The 23,656-nt window shown below is 45.5% G+C and overlaps 1 protein-coding gene across 1 annotated transcript in view; it reads left to right on the top strand.

Annotated features, from left to right (window-relative positions):
* The window catches only part of HEPHL1 (hephaestin like 1), a 107,046-nt gene that overhangs the window by 39,336 nt on the left and 44,054 nt on the right, over window positions 1-23,656 (top strand). Inside the window, exons 4-9 of the mRNA XM_075337496.1 lie at window positions 5,958-6,134; window positions 6,352-6,606; window positions 17,001-17,166; window positions 17,442-17,581; window positions 19,863-19,994; window positions 21,830-22,044. Coding sequence (XP_075193611.1) covers window positions 5,958-6,134; window positions 6,352-6,606; window positions 17,001-17,166; window positions 17,442-17,581; window positions 19,863-19,994; window positions 21,830-22,044 — 1,085 coding nt within the window. The remainder of the gene's footprint in view (window positions 1-5,957; window positions 6,135-6,351; window positions 6,607-17,000; window positions 17,167-17,441; window positions 17,582-19,862; window positions 19,995-21,829; window positions 22,045-23,656) is intronic.

Raw genomic sequence — 23,656 nt, 5'->3', positions numbered from 1 at the left:
TTTATTTTACCACTGTCTTTCTTATCCTCTTTGTGTCTTTCATCTAGAGCGGGACTAGCTTTCCTGGTGCCCCACGCATTACATAGGGTTGAGTCCTGGTAAAGACAGGGATAGGCACGTGATCAGCGACGGTGTGAAAGAACACATATAGGGATGTTAGGGAGTTCAGGGTTCAGCCTCAGATGAGTTTCCCTAGCACAAGGGTCCACCGTTGTAATGTGTATGGCCCCAAAGGAAAAAATCCATTCTAACATGCTGTATATAAGAGCGCAGGCCGCACTGTAGAACATAAAAAACACTTTATAATACTCAGCAGGTCACTCCGGTGCACCGGCGTCTTCTCGTTTTGCCATCTTGCTCTTCCTTTTTCTGAAGTCAGCGTGCGTGACGCGTCCTACATCATACACACTCGCCAGCACTGAGGTCCTGCACAGGCACACTACATTACTTTGATATGCCCGGAGGAGGGCGAGTGTGTATGATGTAGATGATGGAGTATGATGTAGGATGCGTCATCGTGTATGACGATGGCTGAAAGAGGAGGTGCCGGTGCTGGAGAACGGTGCCACCCATCTGACTGTTGTGCACCGGAGCGACCTTCTAGGTGAGTATTATAAAGTGTTTTTTTATGTTCTACAGATTGACCTGCGCTATTATATACAGCATGTTAGAATGCTGTATATAAGACCCCAGTGGTGGTGGCCGCAGCTTATACTCGCCAAATATAGTGACAGGTTCCCATTAAACTGTTTCCTCACATTTTCAGACATCCTCCATCATGGCTACCCAATAAATCCAGTGCACATTACAGCTTAGTCCCCAATGACCAAATACATGGTTTGGTCGCCTGATTTCGACCTCCAAACTTCTTTAGAAACTCACTTTTGCTCCTGTTTAAGGACTCATTTTTCCAATAAGTTTTCACAATGAAAACAAGCTCCTCCAAAGTGTACCTGTACATTGTTAAAATATGAACCAGTAATTCGGCACAAGCTCCATACACAAACTACCGGCATGCAGGAAGTCAATCTCATAGAGGAATGAAAAGTCAGCGAGACCACTCGGCATGAAGATGTTTCTCGCCGCTGGTGTTAATTGCACTCTAACTTCTCATGAACAAAAGTATATACAGTCCAAATTTCAGTACGGTCAATCGTCTTTTACAGTTTACATCAATTTTTCCGGTTAAGTAGGGAATGAATCGCTTGTACAACCACCTGGAAATTTATGGTTGGGCATAAACTATTGTGAGAGCTGCACTGATTGGCAGAACAAAGAACTTTTATAAAACGGAACGCTGGTGCGCATACTTCATCCAAAGCTCATCAGGTTATACTAACTGTGACTTGCTTGGAAGAGAAGCACTGTGCCTAGGGAAGGGGGAGATGGTGACCCATGACCAAGTCTACCACTGAGCCCAGGCTTCCCTCTCCACCCTAGATAGGTTCCACATCTATGCGCCGAGCCGGATACCTGACCCTAGCTATCCCTAGTGCTGGGCCCTAAATAAGGAAAGGCTGGGATGAGCTTGTGGAGGTAAGGCCTGGGCTGTAGGGCATTTGTCCAAATGTAATAAGATAATCTGTGTGTGTATATAATTAAAGCATAGATGTCGTTGCATAATTATCCGTATGTCTGTATGACAATAATATGATTTTAAGATGTGCGCTAAGGAATGTGTTATCCAAGATGAATAAGCCAATATGTACAATGAACAGAGAAGTATTCATAACACACTGATTGTATTCATAGCATGTTGGTTCTCACCAGATGAGATGTGAAGCTGGAGCTTTATCTCTTACTCCTTGTTCCCGTTTCAAGGACAATGTTGAATTGTATAACTGTGATTGTTTTACAATATACGGGTTAAGGCCCCGTCACACTAAGCAACATCGCTAGCAACATCGCTGCTAACGAACAACTTTTGTGACGTTGCTAGCGATGTTGCTGTGTGTGACATCCAGCAACAACCTGGCCCCTGCTGTGAGGTCGTTGGTTGTTGCTGAATGTCCTGGGCCATTTTTTAGTTGTTGCTGTCCCGCTGTGAAGCACAGATCGCTGTGTGTGACAGCGAGACAGCAACAACTAAGTGTGCAGGCAGCAGGAGCCGGCTTCTGCGGAGGCTGGTAACCAATGTAAATATCGGGTAACCAAGAAGCCCTGTCCTTGGTTACCCGATATTTACCTTTGTTACCAACCTCCGCCGCTCTCACTGTCAGTGCCGGCTCCTGCTCTGTGCACATGTAGCTGCAGGACACATCGGGTTAATTAACCCGATGTGTGCTGTAGCTAGGAGAGCAGGGAGCCAGCGCTAAGCATTGTGCGCTGCTCCCTGCTCTGTGCACATGTAGCTGCAGCACACATCGGGTAATGAACCCGATGTGTGCTGTAACTAGGAGAGCAAGGAGCCAGCGCTCAGTGTGCGCTGCTCCCTGGTCTCTGCACGTGTAGCTGCGTGTGCTGGTAACCAAGGTAAATATCGGGTTGGTTACCCGATATTTATCTTAGTTACCAAGCGCAGCATCTTCCACGCGGCGCTGGGGGCTGGTCACTGGTTGCTGGTGAGCTCACCAGCAACTCGTGTAGCGACGCTCCAGCGATCCCTGCCAGGTCAGGTTGCTGGTGGGATCGCTGGAGCGTCGCAGTGTGACATCTCACCAGCAACCTCCTAGCAACTTACCAGCGATCCCTATCGTTGTTGGGATCGCTGGTAAGTTGCTTAGTGTGACTAGACCTTTAGAAGAGCATTGAACTTCTCCCTGATAGAGACACGTCTCTGTGTGGTCATTTTTCCTCATACATATATCTGCATAGCTCGATTTGAAATCCGTCTCTGGGACCCTGAGAGACCCCATTTGTAGTTTCCCCAAAATTCCCAACCTTGACAAGCTCTTCATCAACCCCAATAGGCACTAATGGACACACAGGCACAACAAACAAGGGAAAATAACAAACAACTTACCTCTAGTTGTCTCAGGGAGAGAATCTGCATCAGCCAACAAGATTCTCCTGAAGCATGCTAGCTGCCTGCTTGACTGAAGACTTGATAAAGATGTAACCAATATCACCAACACTGAGTAACAGAAAATGAAGGTATATATAGACAAGGAAAGTACTGATGAACAGCAGCTGACAGGCTGAGCAATGCCCCAGGGTCTTAAAGGGAAAGGGATGAATGCCAAGCAGGAATGATAGAAGGTCAGAGAGCAGTTTATGTAGCCAAACACTGTGACCTTCTATAGCCGGACCCCACAGGTCTGTCTGACACCTGTGACAGGTGTACATGTCATCTAAGCAATCACATGATGGGCAGGGAAGGACATTTTTTTTTATCTGATTGGATAAAGAGGTGAAGATCCGAATATTTTATTTTTTGTGGGATTGGAAAAAATTGGGGCGAAGACTATGGGCACTTCTAAAATAACAGAGCACTTCAAGAACTAAAACCTTCTAAGTTTATGATAAAAAAAAAATACCCTTTTAAATTAGGTCTTCAAGGTCCTGAAAAGTCTATATGTTTTGATTGTTTTTTTTTTTTCTCCCAAACTATACTTAAACCTACAGAGGAATAAAAATCACAATTTTTGGGGGAGGTAATATTTAAAAAATGACGCAGCCTCGGGCACATTGCCCAGCGAGAGTCTCTGTAGAAAAGGGTTATGCAAGAACTTCAAATGAACTTAAGGGTATGTGCGCACGTTGCTTTTTACCTGCTTTTTACCTGCTTTTCTGCTGCTTTTTCTTCTGCGCTGTTTAATGCCAAAATGGATGTGTTCTTCTATTCAAGCAAAGTCTATGGGAATTTGGGTTTCTTGTTCACACTATGTTGTTCAAAATGCTGCCTTTTTGAGGCAGAACTTTGGTCAAAAACTCAGCTTTTCAAAGAAGCAACATGTCAATTGTTTTTGCCATTTGGGTTTTGCACTGCAAAGCTGAGTTTTTGACCAAAGTTCTGCCACAAAAAGGCAGCATTTTGAACAACATAGTGTGAACAAGAAACCCAAATTCCCATAGACTTTGCTTGAATAGAAGAACACATCCATGTTGGCATTAAACAGCGCAGAAGAAAAAGCAGCAAAAAAGCAGGTAAAAAGCAGGTAAAAAGCAACGTGCGCACATACCCTAAGAAACCAGATTTAGATTACAGACTCCAGGGACAGACGTACATCAGGTCCAATCACATGTGGTGCATTTAACCCTTTAATTACTTCACATAGCCCTAATGACTTCTTCGTTTTCACTGCAAAGAACCATTGAAACCAATGGATATTAATCGGTTTATTGAGGGTCCTCTCACAGGACAAATAATCCCCTCTTATCTATTAAAGAGCAACAAAAATAAGTTGTTTTTTTTTCCATGAATGGACTATTAAACGGGTTGTTTACTAGTTAGTTTTCATAGGCCCATCGTTGACCCCTAGGCTCTGTGACCTCTGATGTCATGTCAACTTCCAGTTGACCTGACATCACTGTGGTTGCCTCAGTCTCCCTGAGCACCTGGGCTCTAGGCAGTGTTTCACCTCTCGTCACAGCCCAGCGTCTCCCTGCTCCCTCCTTCAGTGCAGAGCGCCGCAAGCAAGAGCGATGCTGGACTGTGATGAGCGTTGAAACTCTACCCACAGGCAGTCACTCAGGGAGACTGAGACCGGCTGCGGTGATGTCAGGGTAGATGCTAGAATGTACGGGCTTCTTCCAGGTATGACATCACGTAATAGGGGGGTATTCAAAATGCAGCTGGATGTTTTCCAGACGGAATAAACATTTTTTCTCTAAGTCCACATGGGCATCGAGTGGTTTATAATAGATACAGGGGGTCAGCGGTGAGGGGCGGAGCCCCCCCACCTGCTTGATTATGTTGGATGAGAGGAAATGTTGCCACGTCCCCTAACCAAGCTGGTCACCCTCACTAACCTGGAAGGAGCCTGTGCATTCTAGGCTCAACCATGATGTCAGGTCAACAGGAAGTTGACGTGACATCACCGGAGATCAGAGGTGACGGAGCCCGGGGGTCACGCAAAGGGGATGAGCGGTCCGCAATAGCACTACTCAGTCACTATTGGCAACACAAGGTATTTGAGAGAAACCTTGTGGTCATGTCCACTATGTAGCCGAGGATACGAGTCCTGGCTTCAAACCCATGTAGTGCGCATAACCGGAAGTCTGGGGTCATGCGCACTGAGCCGAAATCCAGGACTCGGACACGATGGCAGCAGAGAGGCGAGTGAGATCATTCTCTAACGCTGTGCATTCATTAGCATGTTGGCACGCCCACAGGGGCATACCAACATGCTAAGAGACCGACTAGCCAGGGGAAGTAAATTCCTTGGGACTAGTCCCCTCGCTCATTAGCATGCGATAGAAGATCTTTAGAAATACTTTTTCTAAACATCTCTTTATCTATGCTAGTGTATACAGGGACGGTTAGGCAGGGATTAGCAATATGCACCCACAACTGCTCGTGGTTCTGGGTGCATATTGCACCTGACAGGTTCCCTTTAATAGGGCCTGGAAACCATGGGCTGGATGTATGGGAGAGGTCAGTCCCTCCCAGACACTTCTTGCTGCTCCTTTAAACCTGGACCCAAAAATCCGGGCTTTTTTTAAAAAACCTTCTTGGCACTGTACATGCTGGAGCATGCTTCTCCAGGCCTTACATCATTAAGGCTATGCACCTCAGTGACACATATCTCCCATCCAGGACCTGTCTGGCTGCAATTCTACAATATATAAAAGTTTTGCCTCTTGGCAAACAAAAGTTTAGGCATTAGAGTCAAATCACTGGAGATAAATAAAATGGGCACCTGCCTGATCCATCGGATGCCGCCTTCATAAACGTTATGTTATCACCCAATATCTACTGTGTATACACTGATGTACATGTCCGCCAAATGCCGAGCGACTTGTCTTCATCACAAATCAATAACCCTCACTGTTATGTTGGTGTCATCCTACTCCAGGGACGCTGGACAGTTCCTTGAACCGGGTGGATGTGGATAAAGACTTTGTGCTGATGTTCTATGTGATTGATGAGAATATCAGCTGGTACCTAGAGGAGAATATCCAGACGTTCTGCTCCGAACCGGACACGGTAGAGGTAGATAATGAAGACTTCCAGGAAAGCAACAAGATGCATGGTGAGTGTCCCCGAAATGTCTTAAGACTTAGGATGAATACCTAGTATTAGGGAATTATGCTAACATGTTCAGCGGTGTTTTAGTGGTTACAATTTAGATTCCCTACCAGTAAAGTTTTGGAGTGAGGGATAAAACCAGAGGAAAACCACGCAAACACGAGAAGAACATGAAAATTCCTTGCAGACCTAATCTCTTGATGTATGTCTATATTTTTCAGCTCTCAATGGTTATCTGTACGGTAACCTTCCTGCTGTGGACATGTGTCTCGGAGACTCTGTGTCCTGGCATTTATTCGGAATGGGTAATGAGGTGGATATCCACTCGGCATTCTTCTATGGTCACACAGTCACTAACCAAGGACACCGGACAGACGTGATCAACTTGTTCCCTGCCACATTTGTCACAGTGGAAATGACCCCATCAACGCCCGGATCATGGATGTTGAGCTGTCAAGTAAATGACCACATTCAAGGTAATCATTGGACTAACTGGTAATACAGGAAAACTCTGTAAAGCTGGTAGAGGTTGTTATATGGAGAGTTAACCGCGTAATAGAGCCAATAATTGCATATATAAATGTACAGATCTGTGCACCCTTTTCCATACTGGTTCTTCAGAAATCTTTGCATAAATGAATAGTACAATCAAATATATGAAACTTAGTAATACAGTGGTGTAGCGTGCCTGAGACCCTCAGGGCACTACAGTGAACTGCATCCTCTTGGGGATGCGGGACCTACCCCCTGGGACCTGGAGTATCAGTGCCTTTTCCACCAAAACACAATCTAAATCCTAGTTCTCCTCTCCACACTGGGCATAGAGGGTTAACCACGTAAAGGGATGGTCGCCATGGGAACGAGTCCCCGGATATAGCCAGCCTGGTGGGATGGGTCAGTCAGTCAGTGGTAGCCAGAGGAGAGTGAAGCACACAGGAGAAGTGTACAGACGTGCCTGAGCACAGGAGATAGGTCGCCAGGACGTGTACCGAGATACCGCTGGTACCGGAGCACGCACAGGGCCCTAGGTCAAGCACAAGTTTTAGACTGTTTGGCAAATACCTGCCCAGTGAGAACACCCTCACATACTTCACCGAACCAAATAATCCAGGGGCATCAGCAGTAAACTTGGATCGGGGTTCAGACACTTACCCCGCAGGGTCCGCACTGCCCGCCGTATGGAGAAGGAGACTCTCCCCCAAAAGGGACAGTCTGGGTCCCCAAACGCTGCACGCTACGGGGACCCAATCTACAGAGCGTGCCGAGATCAGAGCAACCTGGGTCACTACATTGGCACTGGTCTTTCTGGGACCTGAACCAGCAACTCCTGGGTCCACAGTGAGTAGAGACTGTTAAAGACAACCTGGTGTGGTCTCCATTATTGCCGCACTACATCTCCCAGGCATAGCCCTACCTGCGGAGGCCCTACCATTGCAGCTGCCACTACCACCAGCCCTGGGAGTAGCCACATTGAGCAGCGGCGGTTCTCCATCATTAACCGTGACCCGCAGGTGGCATCACAAGACAAACTCTTATATTCCCTGTAAATACTCCCCATTAACAAAAAGGGCCCAGAGCACGGGACCATGGGGCTCAGAAGGGAGGGGGGCATTTGGATGTACGAGCGCAGAATTTGTTGATTTCTTTTTTTTGGTGGGGATAGCATTTTTCCATAGCCTTTGTGTTACCAGTAATATGAAAACCTCTATATTTCCATTTACGAATTTTTGACCTGAGTGGAGACTTGTTGTATTTTTTTTTTTGTGGATTGAGTTGAAAGTTTTATTGGGAGCATATAACATAAAATTTTGGATCACATTTATCCAGCGCTCTACGTTAAGCACGTACATCGAGGTTTCCATCTAATTCTCCGAATGTCATGATTCAGACAGAGCTATGTGTGACACTGCAGGAACGACGAACATCTCCTTACCTGCATCCACCGACAATGCGGAAGGAAGGAGGTGGGCGGCATGTTTTGTCCTGCTCATCTCCGCCCCTCCGCTTCTATTGGCCGGCCGCTTAGTGACGCCGCAGTGACGTCGCTATGACGCCAAACGCATCTCCTCCTTGAGGGAGGGATTGTTTGGCGGTCACAGCGACGTCGCTGACAAGGTATGTGCGTGTGACGCTGCCGTAGCGATAATGTTCACTACGGCAGCGATCAACAAATGTCGCATGAACGACGGGGGCGGGTGCTATCGCGCTCGACATCACTAGCAATCGTAAAACACCCTTTACTCTGGATTTGTCTGCCCTCTGTCTTTTCAAAAGTGCTCAAAATTGTGTCCCAACTCGCTTCTATAGAAATCTGAAAAGACAGACACTGTCGTATTATAGGCCAGAGAAAGAGTTCAATGCTACTTCCTCTGCATCATTATAGGGAATGTTATATTGGTAATTTTATCAGAATCACATTTTTCAGAGATTTACATGGAAACTCACTGTAAACGTTCAGTGTAGAGCGCAGGATAAATGTGAGCCAAGCCAGGCTGCAATCTCTGAGAAAGAATGAATAAATCAAAAGCAGGTCAAGACTTGTGTTACGAACCGGCGCCGCCATAGCCGCAAGCAGCCTGCTGTAGTTCCTGTTTCGCCCAGGCGCCGGCTGCCGTTCTTGGCCGTGCCTCGGGTCGTCCAGTTGGCTGTTCCTTCCACCACGTCTAAGTGTGGAGAGGCGGCTAGTGCGCATGCGTGCGCCGATTTACCCCAGCCAGAGTTGAAGCCCGGTGTTTTGCCTAGTGAGCATGCTCAGCCTGATTGTGTTATGTCTGAGACTAAGTCCTCAGTTCAGGCTACTGAGCATGCTCCCACAATTAACCCTAATAGCCTCTTTGCACAGGTACTTGGACTTCGTGCTGTGTCTAAGTTCTGGGATGTGCCTACTGAGCATGCTCAAACTGATAGTCTGCTTTCTAAGCCTGTGGCTCAGGCTACTGAGTATGCTCAGGCACTTAGTGCATCAGAGGCTAGGTCCGGTAAGGACCTCACTGAGCATGTCCGTGAGGTGGCAGGCCCTGATAGGGCAGAGGGTGTCAGGTGTCCTGATAACGTGGCAACTCCGGACTGGCTCGCAGAGGCCCGCCCCTATGATCTGGCACCTCAGTATTGGTCGTCAGACGATGACTGGTGAAGTGTTTGGGGCGTGGCTGCCATGAGGTCATCAATGACGTGGCGGTTCCGGATAGGTCGCATGTGACGTCACTGATGACATGGCACTCTGCTATTGGACCTTGGTGGTTCCACCCTGGGTCTGGGGCGGACCCAGGTTATAAAAGGGGCTGGAGACAACATGGAGGTGCGCAGTCTTCACTTTTGCCCAGTCAGAGCACACCTCCATGTTAGAGCCTCATTGCGGCATAAGCCTATGTTGGGAAGCGGTAGGTAGGGTTAGGCGAACGGTGCCTGTCACGCCAAGATTCGTGGCTCGGCACATCAGGGTCAGGCGCCGTGCTTCCCTCCTGCCATTCCAGTCTTGCTATAGCAGCCCAGTGGCGTTAACTGGGCTGCGGCTGCTGTGCTTCCTGTCCGATTGTGCCCCCTACGCACACGGACAAACGCACCTGTTGCGCCACCTGTCCGATTGTGCCTCCTACGCAAACGGACAACGCACCTGCTGCGCCACCTGTCTGATTGTGCCCCCTACGCACACGGACAACGCACCTGCTGCGCCACCTGTCCGGTTGTGCCCCCTACGCGCACGGACAGCGTACCCCAGGACCCCTGTGGAATTAACAGGGTGTTCCTTATCCTCCTCGGCTTCCCGGTCAACGCTACTGGTGTACCCATCTGGCCTGACGTGTCCTACACACACGTGGCCAGTCGAGAGGTGGCCAGAAACGCTAATCGGAGGACCGCTCGGCCTGACGTGTCCTACACACGTGGCCGACAGGGCGCTTTCATGGCGGTCTTCCGGTCAATGCTACCTGGTTACCACCCGGCCTGACGTGTTTCCTGCACACGTGGTTGGTGTAGCGCTAGGTGCACCAAAACGCTAATCGGGTTGTCGTCCGGTCTGACGTGTCCCAACACACGTGACCGGTTCCCAGAGTTCCTGGGTTATCTCAGAGCCATCCAGCTCTATAGTCTCCGTCTAACCCTCAGGTGCCAGCAGCTCCTTTGTCATCTGGAGCACGGTGGGCCCCGACTGGCGATTAGGATATATACCCCCTGGTCCTAATCTGCTGGTCCCCCCGTAACAACTTGCTTCTAATCTTTACACCATTCACCATGTGGTATAAGAGATAAGATGGTTTTATTAACGGAATACCAGATTTATATAGTATTGTTTTGGTTGGTTACTATCACACAGTAAGAAAAAAAAAATCGCGGTTTTCCCCCCAAGGTTTTTTTTTGTGTGGAATAACTTGACATTTTTATTGATATGATTTTCGGCCACAGAACATTTTTTGATCGCTTTCTATACCAATTTTTGTGAGGGAGAATGAACATGAAACATCAATTCAGGAATTGTGGTTGTTTTTTGTTTTTTTTTTTTTGTTTTTTGTTTTTTTATTAAACAGTTCACCTATGGTAAAAGTGATCAGACATCTTTCTTTTTTGCAAGTAAAAAGAGGGAAGCCAGCACATCTGAGAGTGGCATGCATCAAAAAAGTGTAAAATCACAGATTTTTTTCAAACTGTACTTGTACAATAATACAAAATGAGATTTTTAGCAAAATATTGATCCATTTTTTGAGCCACCCCTGCCACGTCCTGGCAAATCTCAATAGGGGGGTCCCACTCTATATTTTCTATTTCATTGTGCCATGCGGCATCTTTATATTTTGGGTCAGCATTATTACAGTGATACGAATATATATATATATATATATATATATATGTGTATGTGTGTATATGTGTGTGTGTGTGTGTGTATATATGTATGAGAAGCTCAGCGGAGGAAAAGATAGTGGTATTGATCCAATTTTTTTTAAACAACTATATATTTTATTAATTTCAATTTAAAACATGATTAAAAAACAAGCAAGTAGTGCACAGTATATGCGAGATCACAATCACAGCAGATTAAAAAAAGTGATTATACAAAGGCAGTTATACAACCTCAAAAGTGGTAATGGGATATAGGGAAAAATCCTTAACTATAATGCATCCAATAATCAATTAGTTGAACAGTAAGTTGGTTTGCCCTATGTCACTAGTAGGTTATACCCTATACTCCTCCCTTAGTAGTATTAGGTTAGTCTAAACAATACCAATTCAAATCATTTCTATTAAGGTTGCATTAATTACTAACCAGTTGACTGCTTGGTTTGTGTTACACCCGAGCGTCCCGATGCGCGTTTCACCTCTTCATCAGGGAACGTATACCCTGATTGTGATCTCGCCCATACTGTGCACTACTTGCTTGTTCTTTAATCATGTTTTAAATTGATATAAATAAAATATATAGTTGTCTAAAAAAAAAAAATCCGTTGAGTTTCTATGTAAATTGGGTGGTTTTCGTGAATTTGCTTACATAAGTCGTGTGTAGTGACTAATAGATTATATATATATATATATATATATATATATATATATATATATATATATATATATACTGTATATATCTAATATATAAAGCTGAGTGTAAGTATGTATGTGTGTATGTCTGCTAAAGGAATTCGCACCATCCCATTTACATCACGAAGTTTTGCACAGACACCCCATGTGACTCAGGAAACGTCATAGATTTTCTCCGAGCACCTAAATTTATATACAGTGAGCCAGGTATAACCATTCTTATAGATTATGTTTTGACAGGAAAATTTAACCGCGCGCTTTACAGTTACTCTCCAAAACACCTGTCTCCATTAAAGTCAATGGAGATAAGAGCTACAGCTTATTAATAGCAGCTGTGAGTGGTTGCTATAGGAACAAAATAAATTGTTAGTATAAGAAGCTTATGTGTGAGGTAATAAGATGTCGGTGGGGAGACAGATAGAGACAGAGACAGACAGACAGGGAAAAGAGACAGAGACAGGGAAAAGAGACAGAGGTGAAAATAGACAGACCTGGAACGAGACAGACAGATACAGAGAGAAACTGATACAGAGACAGAAAGAGAGATAGACACAAACAGACAGACAGGGAAAGAGACAGACACAGACTGAGCCACACACACAGAGACAAACACACAGACACAAAGATAGACAGACAGACTGTGAGAGAGACAAAGAAACCGTTACTATCCAAGGCAATGGCCAGGTACTACAGCTAGTATATAATATAATATATTATATATAATATATAAAGGAAAAAAAAGGTTCCTTTTTTTTCTCATATATTTCACATCACGTACACCTGTTCACATTTGTAAAGGTGCTGCCAGTCCAGTTTGATGTCAGGTTAGTACCAGCGTGGGAAACCAGCAACAGAACCCCTTGTTTTCATTATGTTTTCAATATATATATATAAAACATAATGAAAACAAGGGGTTCTGTTGCTGGTTTCCCACGCTGGTACTAACCTGACATCAAACTGGACTGGCAGCACCTTTACAAATGTGAACAGGTGGACGTGATGTGAAATATATGAGAAAAAAAAGGAACCTTTTTTTTCCTTTATATATTCAAGGATTCAAGGATTATATATATATATATATATTATATTATATTATATTATATTATATTATATTTTTTTATTAATTTTTTTTATTTTAATTTTATAATTTTTAATTTTATTTTATATTTTTTTTATGGTTGTCTGCATTTATAGAATATAAACATTTTCCTAGAAAAAATAATTGATTTGCATTGTTTTTTGCAGGACAAAATGACGTTTTCAGCTATAGCATTTTTATTTCCATGCGATTTTTTTTTTTCTTTTTTTTTTTTTTTTTTTCTTTAAATTACATTTTATTCAAAGGAAGCATCTCATCATACATTTTACAAACTATACAGTGTATAAGGGTAGATAGAAGGGTTGGAAAATTTGTGAATGTAATATTTGCATGTAGTTGATCACTGGGCCCCCAGAGTCAATGTTACTGATGGGCCCCTGCCGCCCCAGTCTGGCACTGCACCCAACCAACACTAAAGGGCCCGGCTGCATCCTGCATAAAATGGAACGGAACGTCCTTACATGCGTCTGATTACACATACTTTCATGCTCTTACAATGTCCCCCTGTCTTCCTGACTTAAAATGATTTGCTTATCTTATGCAATTCCCTGGTATATTCCCTCATTTTGATGGACCTCCCAAAAAGCTGAAAATTGCACCCTTTTCCTGTTTTGTTTCCTGGACAGAATTAATCTCAGCCACCCGCATCACCCCATTCTAGTGAATACTGCTGTTCAGGGAAAAGTTAGGACGCGACACAATACGAGATCATAACATGGCAGCCCTCTCTTTCTAAAGGAAGCGCCATCCTTCTCTACAGGTTGTGCCTGGTATTGCAGCCCAGCTACATTAAAGTGAATGCAATGCTACAACATCACACACAAGCTGTAGATACAGATGGTGATGTTCTTGGAAGAAGTCGGCTATGTTTTACTAATGCTGGTCAATTCCTTTAACATCTTCCTGACTTCTTTATAGTGTTGGGGGTGGGTGTATGGAGCGGTCTCTGGAGATGAGACAATGGGTCACCGGCTGTGTTCAACAAATTCTCCACAGCAAGAAATACTATTGCAGACCTGAGAAGACTCCCAGAAATTCTTTAAGGCCTGCAACACACATCTGTGTCTCCGGTACATGTTTGGAACGTTTTTGCACGTACCGGAGACACGTTGACAAATGTTACCCTATGGGAGAAGGCACACATACGTAAAACCACACGGAACGTGTGTCCGTGTGATAAGTAAATGTGTGCGTTTTCCCACATGGCCGACATGTCCGTTTTTGGCGTTCAGCACGCAGGCACGGACCCGCTAAACTCAATGGGTCCGTGCCTGCACAGATGGCACACGTAGCATGTCCGTGTGCTACACGTACCGTCCGTGTGCGTTTTTAAACAAGCGATGTCGGGCTTTTTTTTGTTAAATGTCAGTATACTTACCTTTTTTTCTGCTGTTCTCAGTCATCATCCCTTTTACGCTCGGTCTGTATCTTCCCCTGTCGCATACTCACCGATCCCCGATCTCCAGCGCGGCGTAGAACAGCTGTGCCAAAGATACGCGGCTTCAATTAATTTGAAAATGCCGGCCACTCATTATTCAATCTACTATTCCCTGCTTCCCCCGCCCACAGGCGCCTATGATTGGTTGCAGTTAGACACACCCACACGCTGAGTGACAGCTGTCTCACTGCAACCAATCACAGCCGCCGGTGGGCGAGTCTATACTGTGCAGTAAAATAAATAAATAATTAAAAAAAAAAAACGACGTGCGGTCCCCCCTAATTTTGATACCAGCCAGGGTAAAGCCATACGGCTGAAGGCTGGTATTCTCAGGATGGGGAGCTCCACGTTATCGGGAGCCCCGCAGCCTAAAAATATCAGCCAGCAGCAGCCCAGAATTGCCGCATCCATTAGATGAGACAGTCCTGGGACTGTACCCGGCTCATCCCGAATTGCCCTGGTGCGTTGGAAATCGGGGTAATAAGGAGTTAATGGCAGCAGCCCATACCTGCCACTAAGTCCTATATTAATCATGGCAGGCGTCTCCCCGAGATACCTTCCATGAGTAATCTGTAAGTTAAAGTAAATAAACACATACACCCGAATAATCCTTTATTTGCAATAATTAACACTAACAAATACCCTCGTTCACCACTTTATTTAACCCCAAAAACCCATCCATGTCCGGCATAATCCACGGAGGTCCCGCGTCGGTTCCAGCTCTGCTACATGAAGGTGACAGGAGCTGCAGAAGAACACCGCCGCTCCTGTCAGCTCCATGCAGCAACTGAGGTGAGTAGCGCGATCAGCGATGACGTCACTCCTCCAACTGTGACAGCAAGGCGCCCGAGTGACAGCGATGAAGTCACAGGTGAGTTGTGGTCTCGGGGGGAGGACTCCAGCTGGCCGCGGGTAATTTGAGTGACGGCAGCGCTAATCGCGCTGCTCACTACAGTCACTCAGAGGATTAGCGGTCACCGGTGAGTCACGGGTGACCGCTAATCAGTATGCGACACAGACAGAGCCGCGGTATAACAATGAAGTCGGGTTAAGTTCACCCGAGTTCATTCTCATCGCGCAACTCTGTCTGCTGTCAGCCGACATGTATCAACGACCTTGTGCATCACACACGGAACATTTCACACGGACATTACACGTGCACATACACAGCCATTCCACATGCACACACGGCTAGCATACGCAATCACACAGATGTCATATGTACCGGAGAAACGCCCATAAAAAACGGAACACGGACCCGAAAAATGGAACGTGAGACACGTACGTTTTTTATGCAGAAGTGTGTTTTAGGCCTAATGGTGTATTTGAATGGCATATGTTAACCAGACACCCCCTTTAAGTCTTGATAACCGTGGCCGGGATTTGTGACGTTCTGTTTCTTCTGATCAGAAGTGATAAATAAACCGGTGCGGAGTCTTGTACTTTCTCTGCTCATAAAGAAATAAACCTCCCTCCTCCTGCTGACAGCGGCAGTGATGCACCGCAGGTTACTGCCCCATATAGGAAAATGTTCTATTAATATTACTGCTATCAGCAAAATGCATAAACAGCAAGAACTGCACACTATAATATAGATCTGGTGATAAATGAGGGCAGATGTGGGGGAGGTTAGGCAGGAGGCAGCACGGACCTCTACCCAAGGCTTCTAAATGCAATGGAAGCCAAGACATCACCTATAAGAATATTTATAGCAGGGAAGCAAATTGCTTGTACATTTTTATCTTTGCAGAAAAATGTGGTGGTGGTGGTGGTGGTACTACTAGTAACAGTATTAGAAGCAGTAATAGTAGTAGTGTTGTAATACTATTTTTAGACGGCGACAAACTAGAAGTTGTAAGGGACTTTAGTCTACTTGGATCAATGATCACTCAAGATGCAGCAACGACACCGGAAGTCAATAGGAGAACTTGAATTGGAAAGGCGCACACCTGTCTATATAAGAACTCACAGCTCACAGTGCATGTCAGATCAAATGAGAATCATGAGGTCAAAGGAACTGCCCAAGGAGCTCAGAGACAGAATTGTGGCAAGGCACAGATCTGGCCAAGGTTACAAAAGAATTTCTGCAGTACTCAAGGTTCCTAAGAGCATAGTGGCATCCATAATCCTTACATGGAAGAAGTTTGGGACCACCAGAACTCTTCCTAGACCTGGCCGTTCAGCTAAACTGAACAATCATGGGAGAAGAGCTTTGGTGAGAGAGGTAAAGAAAAACCCCAAGATCACTGTGGCTGAGCTCCAGAGATGCAGTAGGGAGATGGGAGAAAGTTCCACAAAGTCAACTATCACTGAAGCCCTCCACCAGTCGGGCCTTTATGGCAGTGTGGTCTGACGGAAGCCTCTCAGTGCAAGACATATAAAAGCCCTCATAGAGTTTACAAAAAAACACACGAAGGACTCCCAGACTATGAGAAATAAGATTGCGCACATGGTAAGGACGTTAAGGATCAGACACCAGTGAGTGTGAGGTGGTGATCTATTTCCCTATCGTCAGTGCCTTCTTTAACATTTTCCCTGATGTACCTCTCCTATTGTGTTGCACGTTGGGCGTTCCCCCGCCACGCCGGGACAACATTAATAAAGATATATGCAGTAATCTTCTAAACATCTTATTGAGCTGTCATCATTTATCATGTTCTGTGATGGAGATTTGAAACATTTCTAGTTTAGTGGAAGATAATGTGATTACGTTTTGAATTTAAATACATAAATAAAATTAATTTTATTTTTATTTATTTTTTTTTACTTCAAATTTTTTTGTGAATTTATTTGCTTACATATTTTTATAGCTGGAATGATGGGGCTATACAATGTGGGAACCTGTGGACACCCTCCTACTGCTTTGACATTTGACAATGTGAAAAAATACTTTATTGCTGCTGAGAAAATCATGTGGAATTATGCACCGAACAATTACGACAGATTTACACACAAAGCGTTGGATGATCCGGATAGGTAAGGCTGTATATTCTGCTAATGTATCGCTTTACATTGTGAACGCATCATAATAACATGATATCATAATAATACCAAGATAATATTTAGGTTTGAACTATTGTACTTTACCTGTAATACCTCCCCTCGCCTTATGGTGTGCTGTTCACAAGTCCATGAGTTTAAAGCAGATCTCAGTTTACTAAAGCGCCACCTGCTGGTAGAGAGTTATTTGAGATCTAGTATTTTCTGTGCATGCTGCTTACATTTATTAATGCACACTTCTTCTTTTACAGCCATTCTGCAACTTTTTTTACCAAAAGCAGTGACCGGATTGGAGGTTCTTATTGGAAGGTGCATTACACGGAATACACAGATGAATCCTTTACTACTAAGAAGACTCAATCTAAAGCTGAGGAACATCTTGGAATATTGGGTGTGAAAAGCAGGATTATTTTTATGTCTAGGTCCTTTAAATTAATATTGACCTTAGGCCTCCTTCACACGTCTATGTAAAGAAATGCACACGTTGAACTGTCCATTTTGGACATTCTTTAATGACAGCGGGCCATAACATTACGTCCTAAGCCACCATAGTGTAATCCCCACCGGCAGCAATTCGCGCATATGTCAGCTGATTTGTACAGCTGGCATGTGTGCCTTGCAGGCACGAGTGGATCCACAATCCACCGACATCTGTTAACCCCTTGAAATGGCACTGTCGAAATATGACAGCGACATTTAAATGCTGGTCTCGGTAAATCTTTACTCACCTGGCTCCTTCGGCAGCGCATTGACGTGATCACTGTGAGCCAAGGGTTGTCATGGTAGCATAGGGTCATGTGATGACTCCTGTAGCTATACTCACTTCCTGTTTCACCCGGCCGAGTGCTGCCAGTAACAGGAGGTGAGTATTTCTGGTGATCACAGCTGTGTAGCTGTGATCACCAGAAATGAATGAGTGATCAGACTGCTGATCCTTATAGTCCCCTAGGTGTACTAGTAAAATAAAAAAAAGTAAAAAAAAGTTTAAAAAAAACCTAACAGTTCAAATCACTCCCTTTCACTCCATTGAAAATTAATGGGTAAAAAAATAAATACACATTTGGTATCGGCGTGTTCAGAAATACCCGATTTATCAAAATTTCAAGCGCCAAATTTTTGTTTTTTGATATTGCATTTTGCACAAAATTTGAGGCTAACAGGCGATCCAAAGTAGCATCTGCGCAAACATTTTACCATTAAGAATGTCAGCCTGAGATGTAAAAAGTAATCAATCACTGAGGCAGAGAGGAAAAATAAAAATGCTATGGGTCGAGCAAAATGGCACAAAAAGTGCGCCACTTTTTTTGGACAGACTTCTGATTTTTTATTTTTTTTTAACCCCCTAGATAAAAGTAAACGTATACATGTTTGGTGTCTACAAACTTCGCACTTGGAATTTTTTTGCCATTTTCCAGTACACTATATGGTAAAACTTATGGTTTCATTTCAAGGTACAACTCGTCCCGCAAAAAAAAACCCCTCATTTGGCAAGATTGACTTAAAATAAAAAAATTAAGGCTCTCTGAAGAAGAGGAGAAAAAAAAACAAAAAAAACAAAACTGATAATCGGATTCCCCCCTCCCCTTTTCTTTCCAAAACCGGCCAAGGGACAGTAGACAACTTGAGGCTGATATTATTAGGGTAGCAAGGGTCATCGTTATTTGGCCCTTCCCAGCCTAAAAATAGCAGCCCGCAGCTGCCCCAGAGTTGGTGCATTTATTAGATGTGCCAAATCTGGCTCTGTACTTGGCTTTGTTGCCCTAGTGCGGTGGCAAACGGGGTAATATATGGAGTTGTCTGGTTTTGAGAAAAAAGTTTGGGGACCCTATGTCAATTTTTATTAATTATTTTTATAAATAATTTTAAAAATCTGCTTGGGATCCCCACCATTTTTTATCTGACACATGAGTTATAAAAATTAGAGGAGACCCCTGTCATTTTTTCTGTAAATTATTTATTAGCTTGTACAGCTATTTAGCAGAGTTTATCTATCTATCTATCTATCTATTTTTCTAGCTTTGGACATCCTATACACCAAGAAAACCAATCATTTTAGTATCTGTATTTTTCCGGTGTGTGTCACATGAATGCGTTCCCGTGTCACATGGATGTTCCCAGATGTCTGTGTGGACCACACGGATAGTCCATACGGACACATCATCTGGGTGTTAACACAGAGGTGTGAAGATCTCTATTGACTTTTAATAGTATGCGTGTGAACATGTCTCCGTTACGTGTGAAAACAGACACCACTCATATAAGAAACATGGATGTGTGAAGGAGCCTTAGACTGTATTTTTTTAGAAATTGAAATAGGTTCAAAGTTCCACAGAGTTTAATTTCTTTCTATATTTATATTGGCTGAAGCCCCATTTGTTTCATACAGAGCTTCAATATTCTGGCTGCTCACAGACACCACTAGGGGGAGCTGATTGCCACAGCCAAGTGGGTGGTGGTTTAGTGATGGCCATTTATTTTGATGACCATCACCACATTATTCCTGGCTGTCCATGACTTTCCCGGGGACAATGGTGATCAGCTGATCGTCCCCATTATGTATTGTGAAAGACAATGATCACCAATTTAAGTATACCAAAGTTTTGACCTTTTTTATTACTGGTTATGGACTTTGGTAATTTTGACAATTTTGATTATTTGTTTTTCCTTTTTAGGTCCAGTCATCAAAGCTGAAGCGGGAGATACCATTATGGTTGTGTTTTCTAACAAGGCCGATAGGAACTATAGTATGATGCCTCACGGACTGTCCTTTGGGAAAGATTCAGAGGGTGCGCCATACATTGATGGTATGTTTCCTCCATTTAAAGTCGTATACCTCTATGAGATGACCACCACTAGTGTCATCTTTGTTAAAGGGGTATTCCCATCTCCAAAATCCTATCCCAATAAGTAGTAGGTGTAATAATAATGATATTAGCGTATGCCTCCAATTGGAAATGTAAATTAGTTCGGAAACAGCCATGTCTCTTCCCTCATGTGCAGGGCATTGCAGCTTAGGCATCCATGGTTACGACCACAAGCAACTAATAACTGCCACTATATGCGTGTATGTAACTATGGATGCCTCAGCTGCAATGCCCTGCACCTGAGGTAAGTGACATAGTGAATCAGATAACTATGCTAGATTTGTAATTGGAGGCATTTGCTATTATTTTTTATTATTATTATTATTATTATTATTATTATTATTATTATTATTATTATTATTATTACACCTATTGCATATTGGGATAGGATTTTGGAGATGAGAATACCCCTTTAAGTGTCACAGGTGAGTCATGGGCGACAGACAGTCATGTGGTTTCTGGATATAGAAGGTCACAGCGTTTGGCTGTGCAGAATGCTCCCTGACTTTCCATTGTTCCTGCTGTCAGTAGTCATTGGTATAGGCAGATTTCCTGCTGGATTCATCTCTCCTCCTATTGGACCCAGCAGGAGCTCGCCTTCCACCCAGCTGCTGATCATCAGCATTCTCTTGCTGTTTAAATACCCCTTCCTTCCTTGGACTGGTGCTGGTGATATTTTTATATCCTTCTAGCCTTAGTTGCAAGCAGGTTGCTTGTACTCCTCTGTAGTATCGTTGATGAACCTTGCTGAACCTCTGCCTGAGTCATCTGTAGATAAATAGTTCATGCTTTTTTCCCTGTGTGTCCTCCTTATATCTTCTATAGTTATTTAGTGGGGTTGAGGAAAAGTTCATCTCACCAGTTTCCTGCTTAGTGCCCAGCCCTACGGATACCTAAGGTCAGGTATCCAGCTCGGCTTATAGGTGTGGAACCTATCTAGGGCGGTGAAGGACCCCAGGGACCAGCAGTAGGTTTGGTCAAGGTTCACCATCTCTAAATGCAGGGTTTTCCTTCCCTTTCGCCATGCGCTTGGTAGTTTCCCCTACCTAGAGTGACATTTCATCCTTGTAATGCCGAATAAATCCATATCACTGTTTCAGCAATCTGTATTTCCATTTCAGAGAAATCTCTTGTCCAATTTTTATGCTAATGAGCCACAAATTCAGGGGCCTTGGCCCTGCATTTACAGCTCTCCGGCCTCTCTCCACTTGCCTCTCCACCGGCCTCCCATCACTGGTGACTCTTCTTTCAGTGATCTGCTCCCCTACCCAAGATCTTGCACAAGCGCCATCATTCCCGGGGCGGCACATGTCCAGTAGTGTTGTGCGAGCTGAACTATCAATCTGCGCAAGTGCCGGACTACACGGGATCCCTGAGAACCGCCTCTTACCTGATGACATCCCCGGATGCTCTTTTGATTAGTTGGCCTAGTGCGGTGTCATCATGGCGTCGTACCTGTGAGATTGGCAATGGCTAATCAAAGAGGGAGTTGCAGATACTACCAGATAGCTGTTGGTTCTCAGAACTTCCAAACATTGACCAGAGATTACTGACCAGGCTGCGAAACCAGGGCCTGTGAATAGATTCACCCCATAACTAGGATGAAGCACTTGCTGGAGCGCTTCAGCTGATCAGTTTGTTTTGCATTCGCCTTTTGGCACCCAATCTAATATTCTCTGGCTACAACATCAATTTACAAGGTCTAGAGAAACCCTTTCGGCCGTTGAACCTATTTGTCATCTTACTTATCATTCATGATTGTGCTTTTGTGGTAGGCGGTAAAGTAAAACCCGGAGCTCACGTAGCACCTGGTGAAACCTTCACATACACCTGGAATGTCCCGGAGAAGGACGGACCGACCGCCAGTGATCCCCGGTGCTTGGCCTACATGTACTACTCAGCCTCTGACCCAGTGAGGGACACGAATTCTGGACTGGTGGGTCCACTGGTGGTCTGCAAAAAAGGCTCACTAAGCCCTGATAACACACAGGTATCGTAACTGAACTTTTTTTATCATACTGTCCAGCATGGAAAGTTATAGAATTTGTCTTCATTCCTGTTAAAAAAAAAAAAACAACCCAAAAAAGCCTCCCAACCACAGCATTTTCCCAGTCTGTTTACCTGCCTCCAGCTGCATTGATATCAGTATGTACTAATTTGGAGTACAGATGATGGCGGTTGATGGGTCAGCTCAACCTGTCTCCTCTGAGTGTTGTGCTTAGTGCTTACTCACACTACCATATATCATAGACGAGGAATAGCTGATGTTTTATCAGAGAGGGCTCTCTCCAATGTTATACTATGGGGCAGTGCTGACCACCATTTTTTTTTTTCATCTCATACCGATTCAGCATAAGAAACAAAATTGGTGCATGTTGCGATTGGCAGGGCATATCAGATGGCGCGCAGCCATACAAGTCTATGGGTGTGAGGAAAACAGCGGACTGCACTTGGATGACATTAATCCGATATAAGCCGAGACAGGCAATGGAGAAGATGGAGAAATTAATATCTGCATCTTCCTAACTGTGATCCGATTTTCACATGCGAAAATATCACAATAGAATGACACTGGGCTGACGCTCTCAGCATACGACGCTGGGGCTGACGCTCTCAGCATACGATGCTGGGGCTGACGCTCGCAGCATACGACGCTGGGGCTGACGCTCGCAGCATACGACGCTGGGGCTGACGCTCGCAGCATACGATGCTGGGGCTGACGCTCGCAGCATACGAGGCTGGGTCTGACGCTCGCAGCATACGACGCTCGCAGCAGACGCCGCTGGGGCTGACGCTCGCAGCAGACGACGCATGGGCTGACGCTCGCAGCAGACGATGCTGGGAGTGGCGCTCGCAGCAGACGACGCACAGGCTGGCGCTCGCAGCAGACGACGCACGGGCTGGCGCTCGCAGCAGACGACGCACGGGCTGGCGCTCGCAGCAGAAGACGCACGGGCTGGCGCTCGCAGCAGACGACGCACGGGCTGGCGCTCGCAGCAGACGACGCACGGGCTGGCGCTCGCAGCAGACGACGCTGGGGCTGGCGCTCGCAGCAGACGACGCTGGGGCTGGCGCTCGCAGCAGACGACGCTGGGGCTGACGCTCGCAGCATACGACGCTGGGGCTGACGCTCGCAGCATACGACGCTGGGGCTGACGCTCGCAGCATACGACGCTGGGGCTGACGCTCGCAGCATACGACGCTCGCAGCAGACGCCGCTGGGGCTGACGCTCGCAGCAGACGACGCTGGGGCTGACGCTCGCAGCAGACGACGCACGGGCTGGCGCTCGCAGCAGACGACGCACGGGCTGGCGCTCGCAGCAGACGACGCACGGGCTGGCGCTCGCAGCAGACGACGCACGGGCTGGCGCTCGCAGCAGACGACGCACGGGCTGGCGCTCGCAGGAGACGACGCACGGGCTGGCGCTCGCAGCAGACGACGCACGGGCTGGCGCTCGCAGCAGACGACGCACGGGCTGGCGCTCGCAGCAGACGACGCACGGGCTGGCGCTCGCAGCAGACGAGGCTGGGATGGCGCTCGCAGCAGGCGAGGCTGGGCTGGCGCTCGCAGCAGACGACGCACGGGCTGGCGCTCGCAGCAG

Source organism: Anomaloglossus baeobatrachus, chromosome 2 (genome assembly GCF_048569485.1).
Source record: "Anomaloglossus baeobatrachus isolate aAnoBae1 chromosome 2, aAnoBae1.hap1, whole genome shotgun sequence".
NCBI lineage: Eukaryota > Metazoa > Chordata > Amphibia > Anura > Aromobatidae > Anomaloglossus > Anomaloglossus baeobatrachus.
The sequence above is the reverse complement of the archived record's forward strand: the minus strand, read 5'-3'. Positions and strand labels throughout refer to the sequence as shown.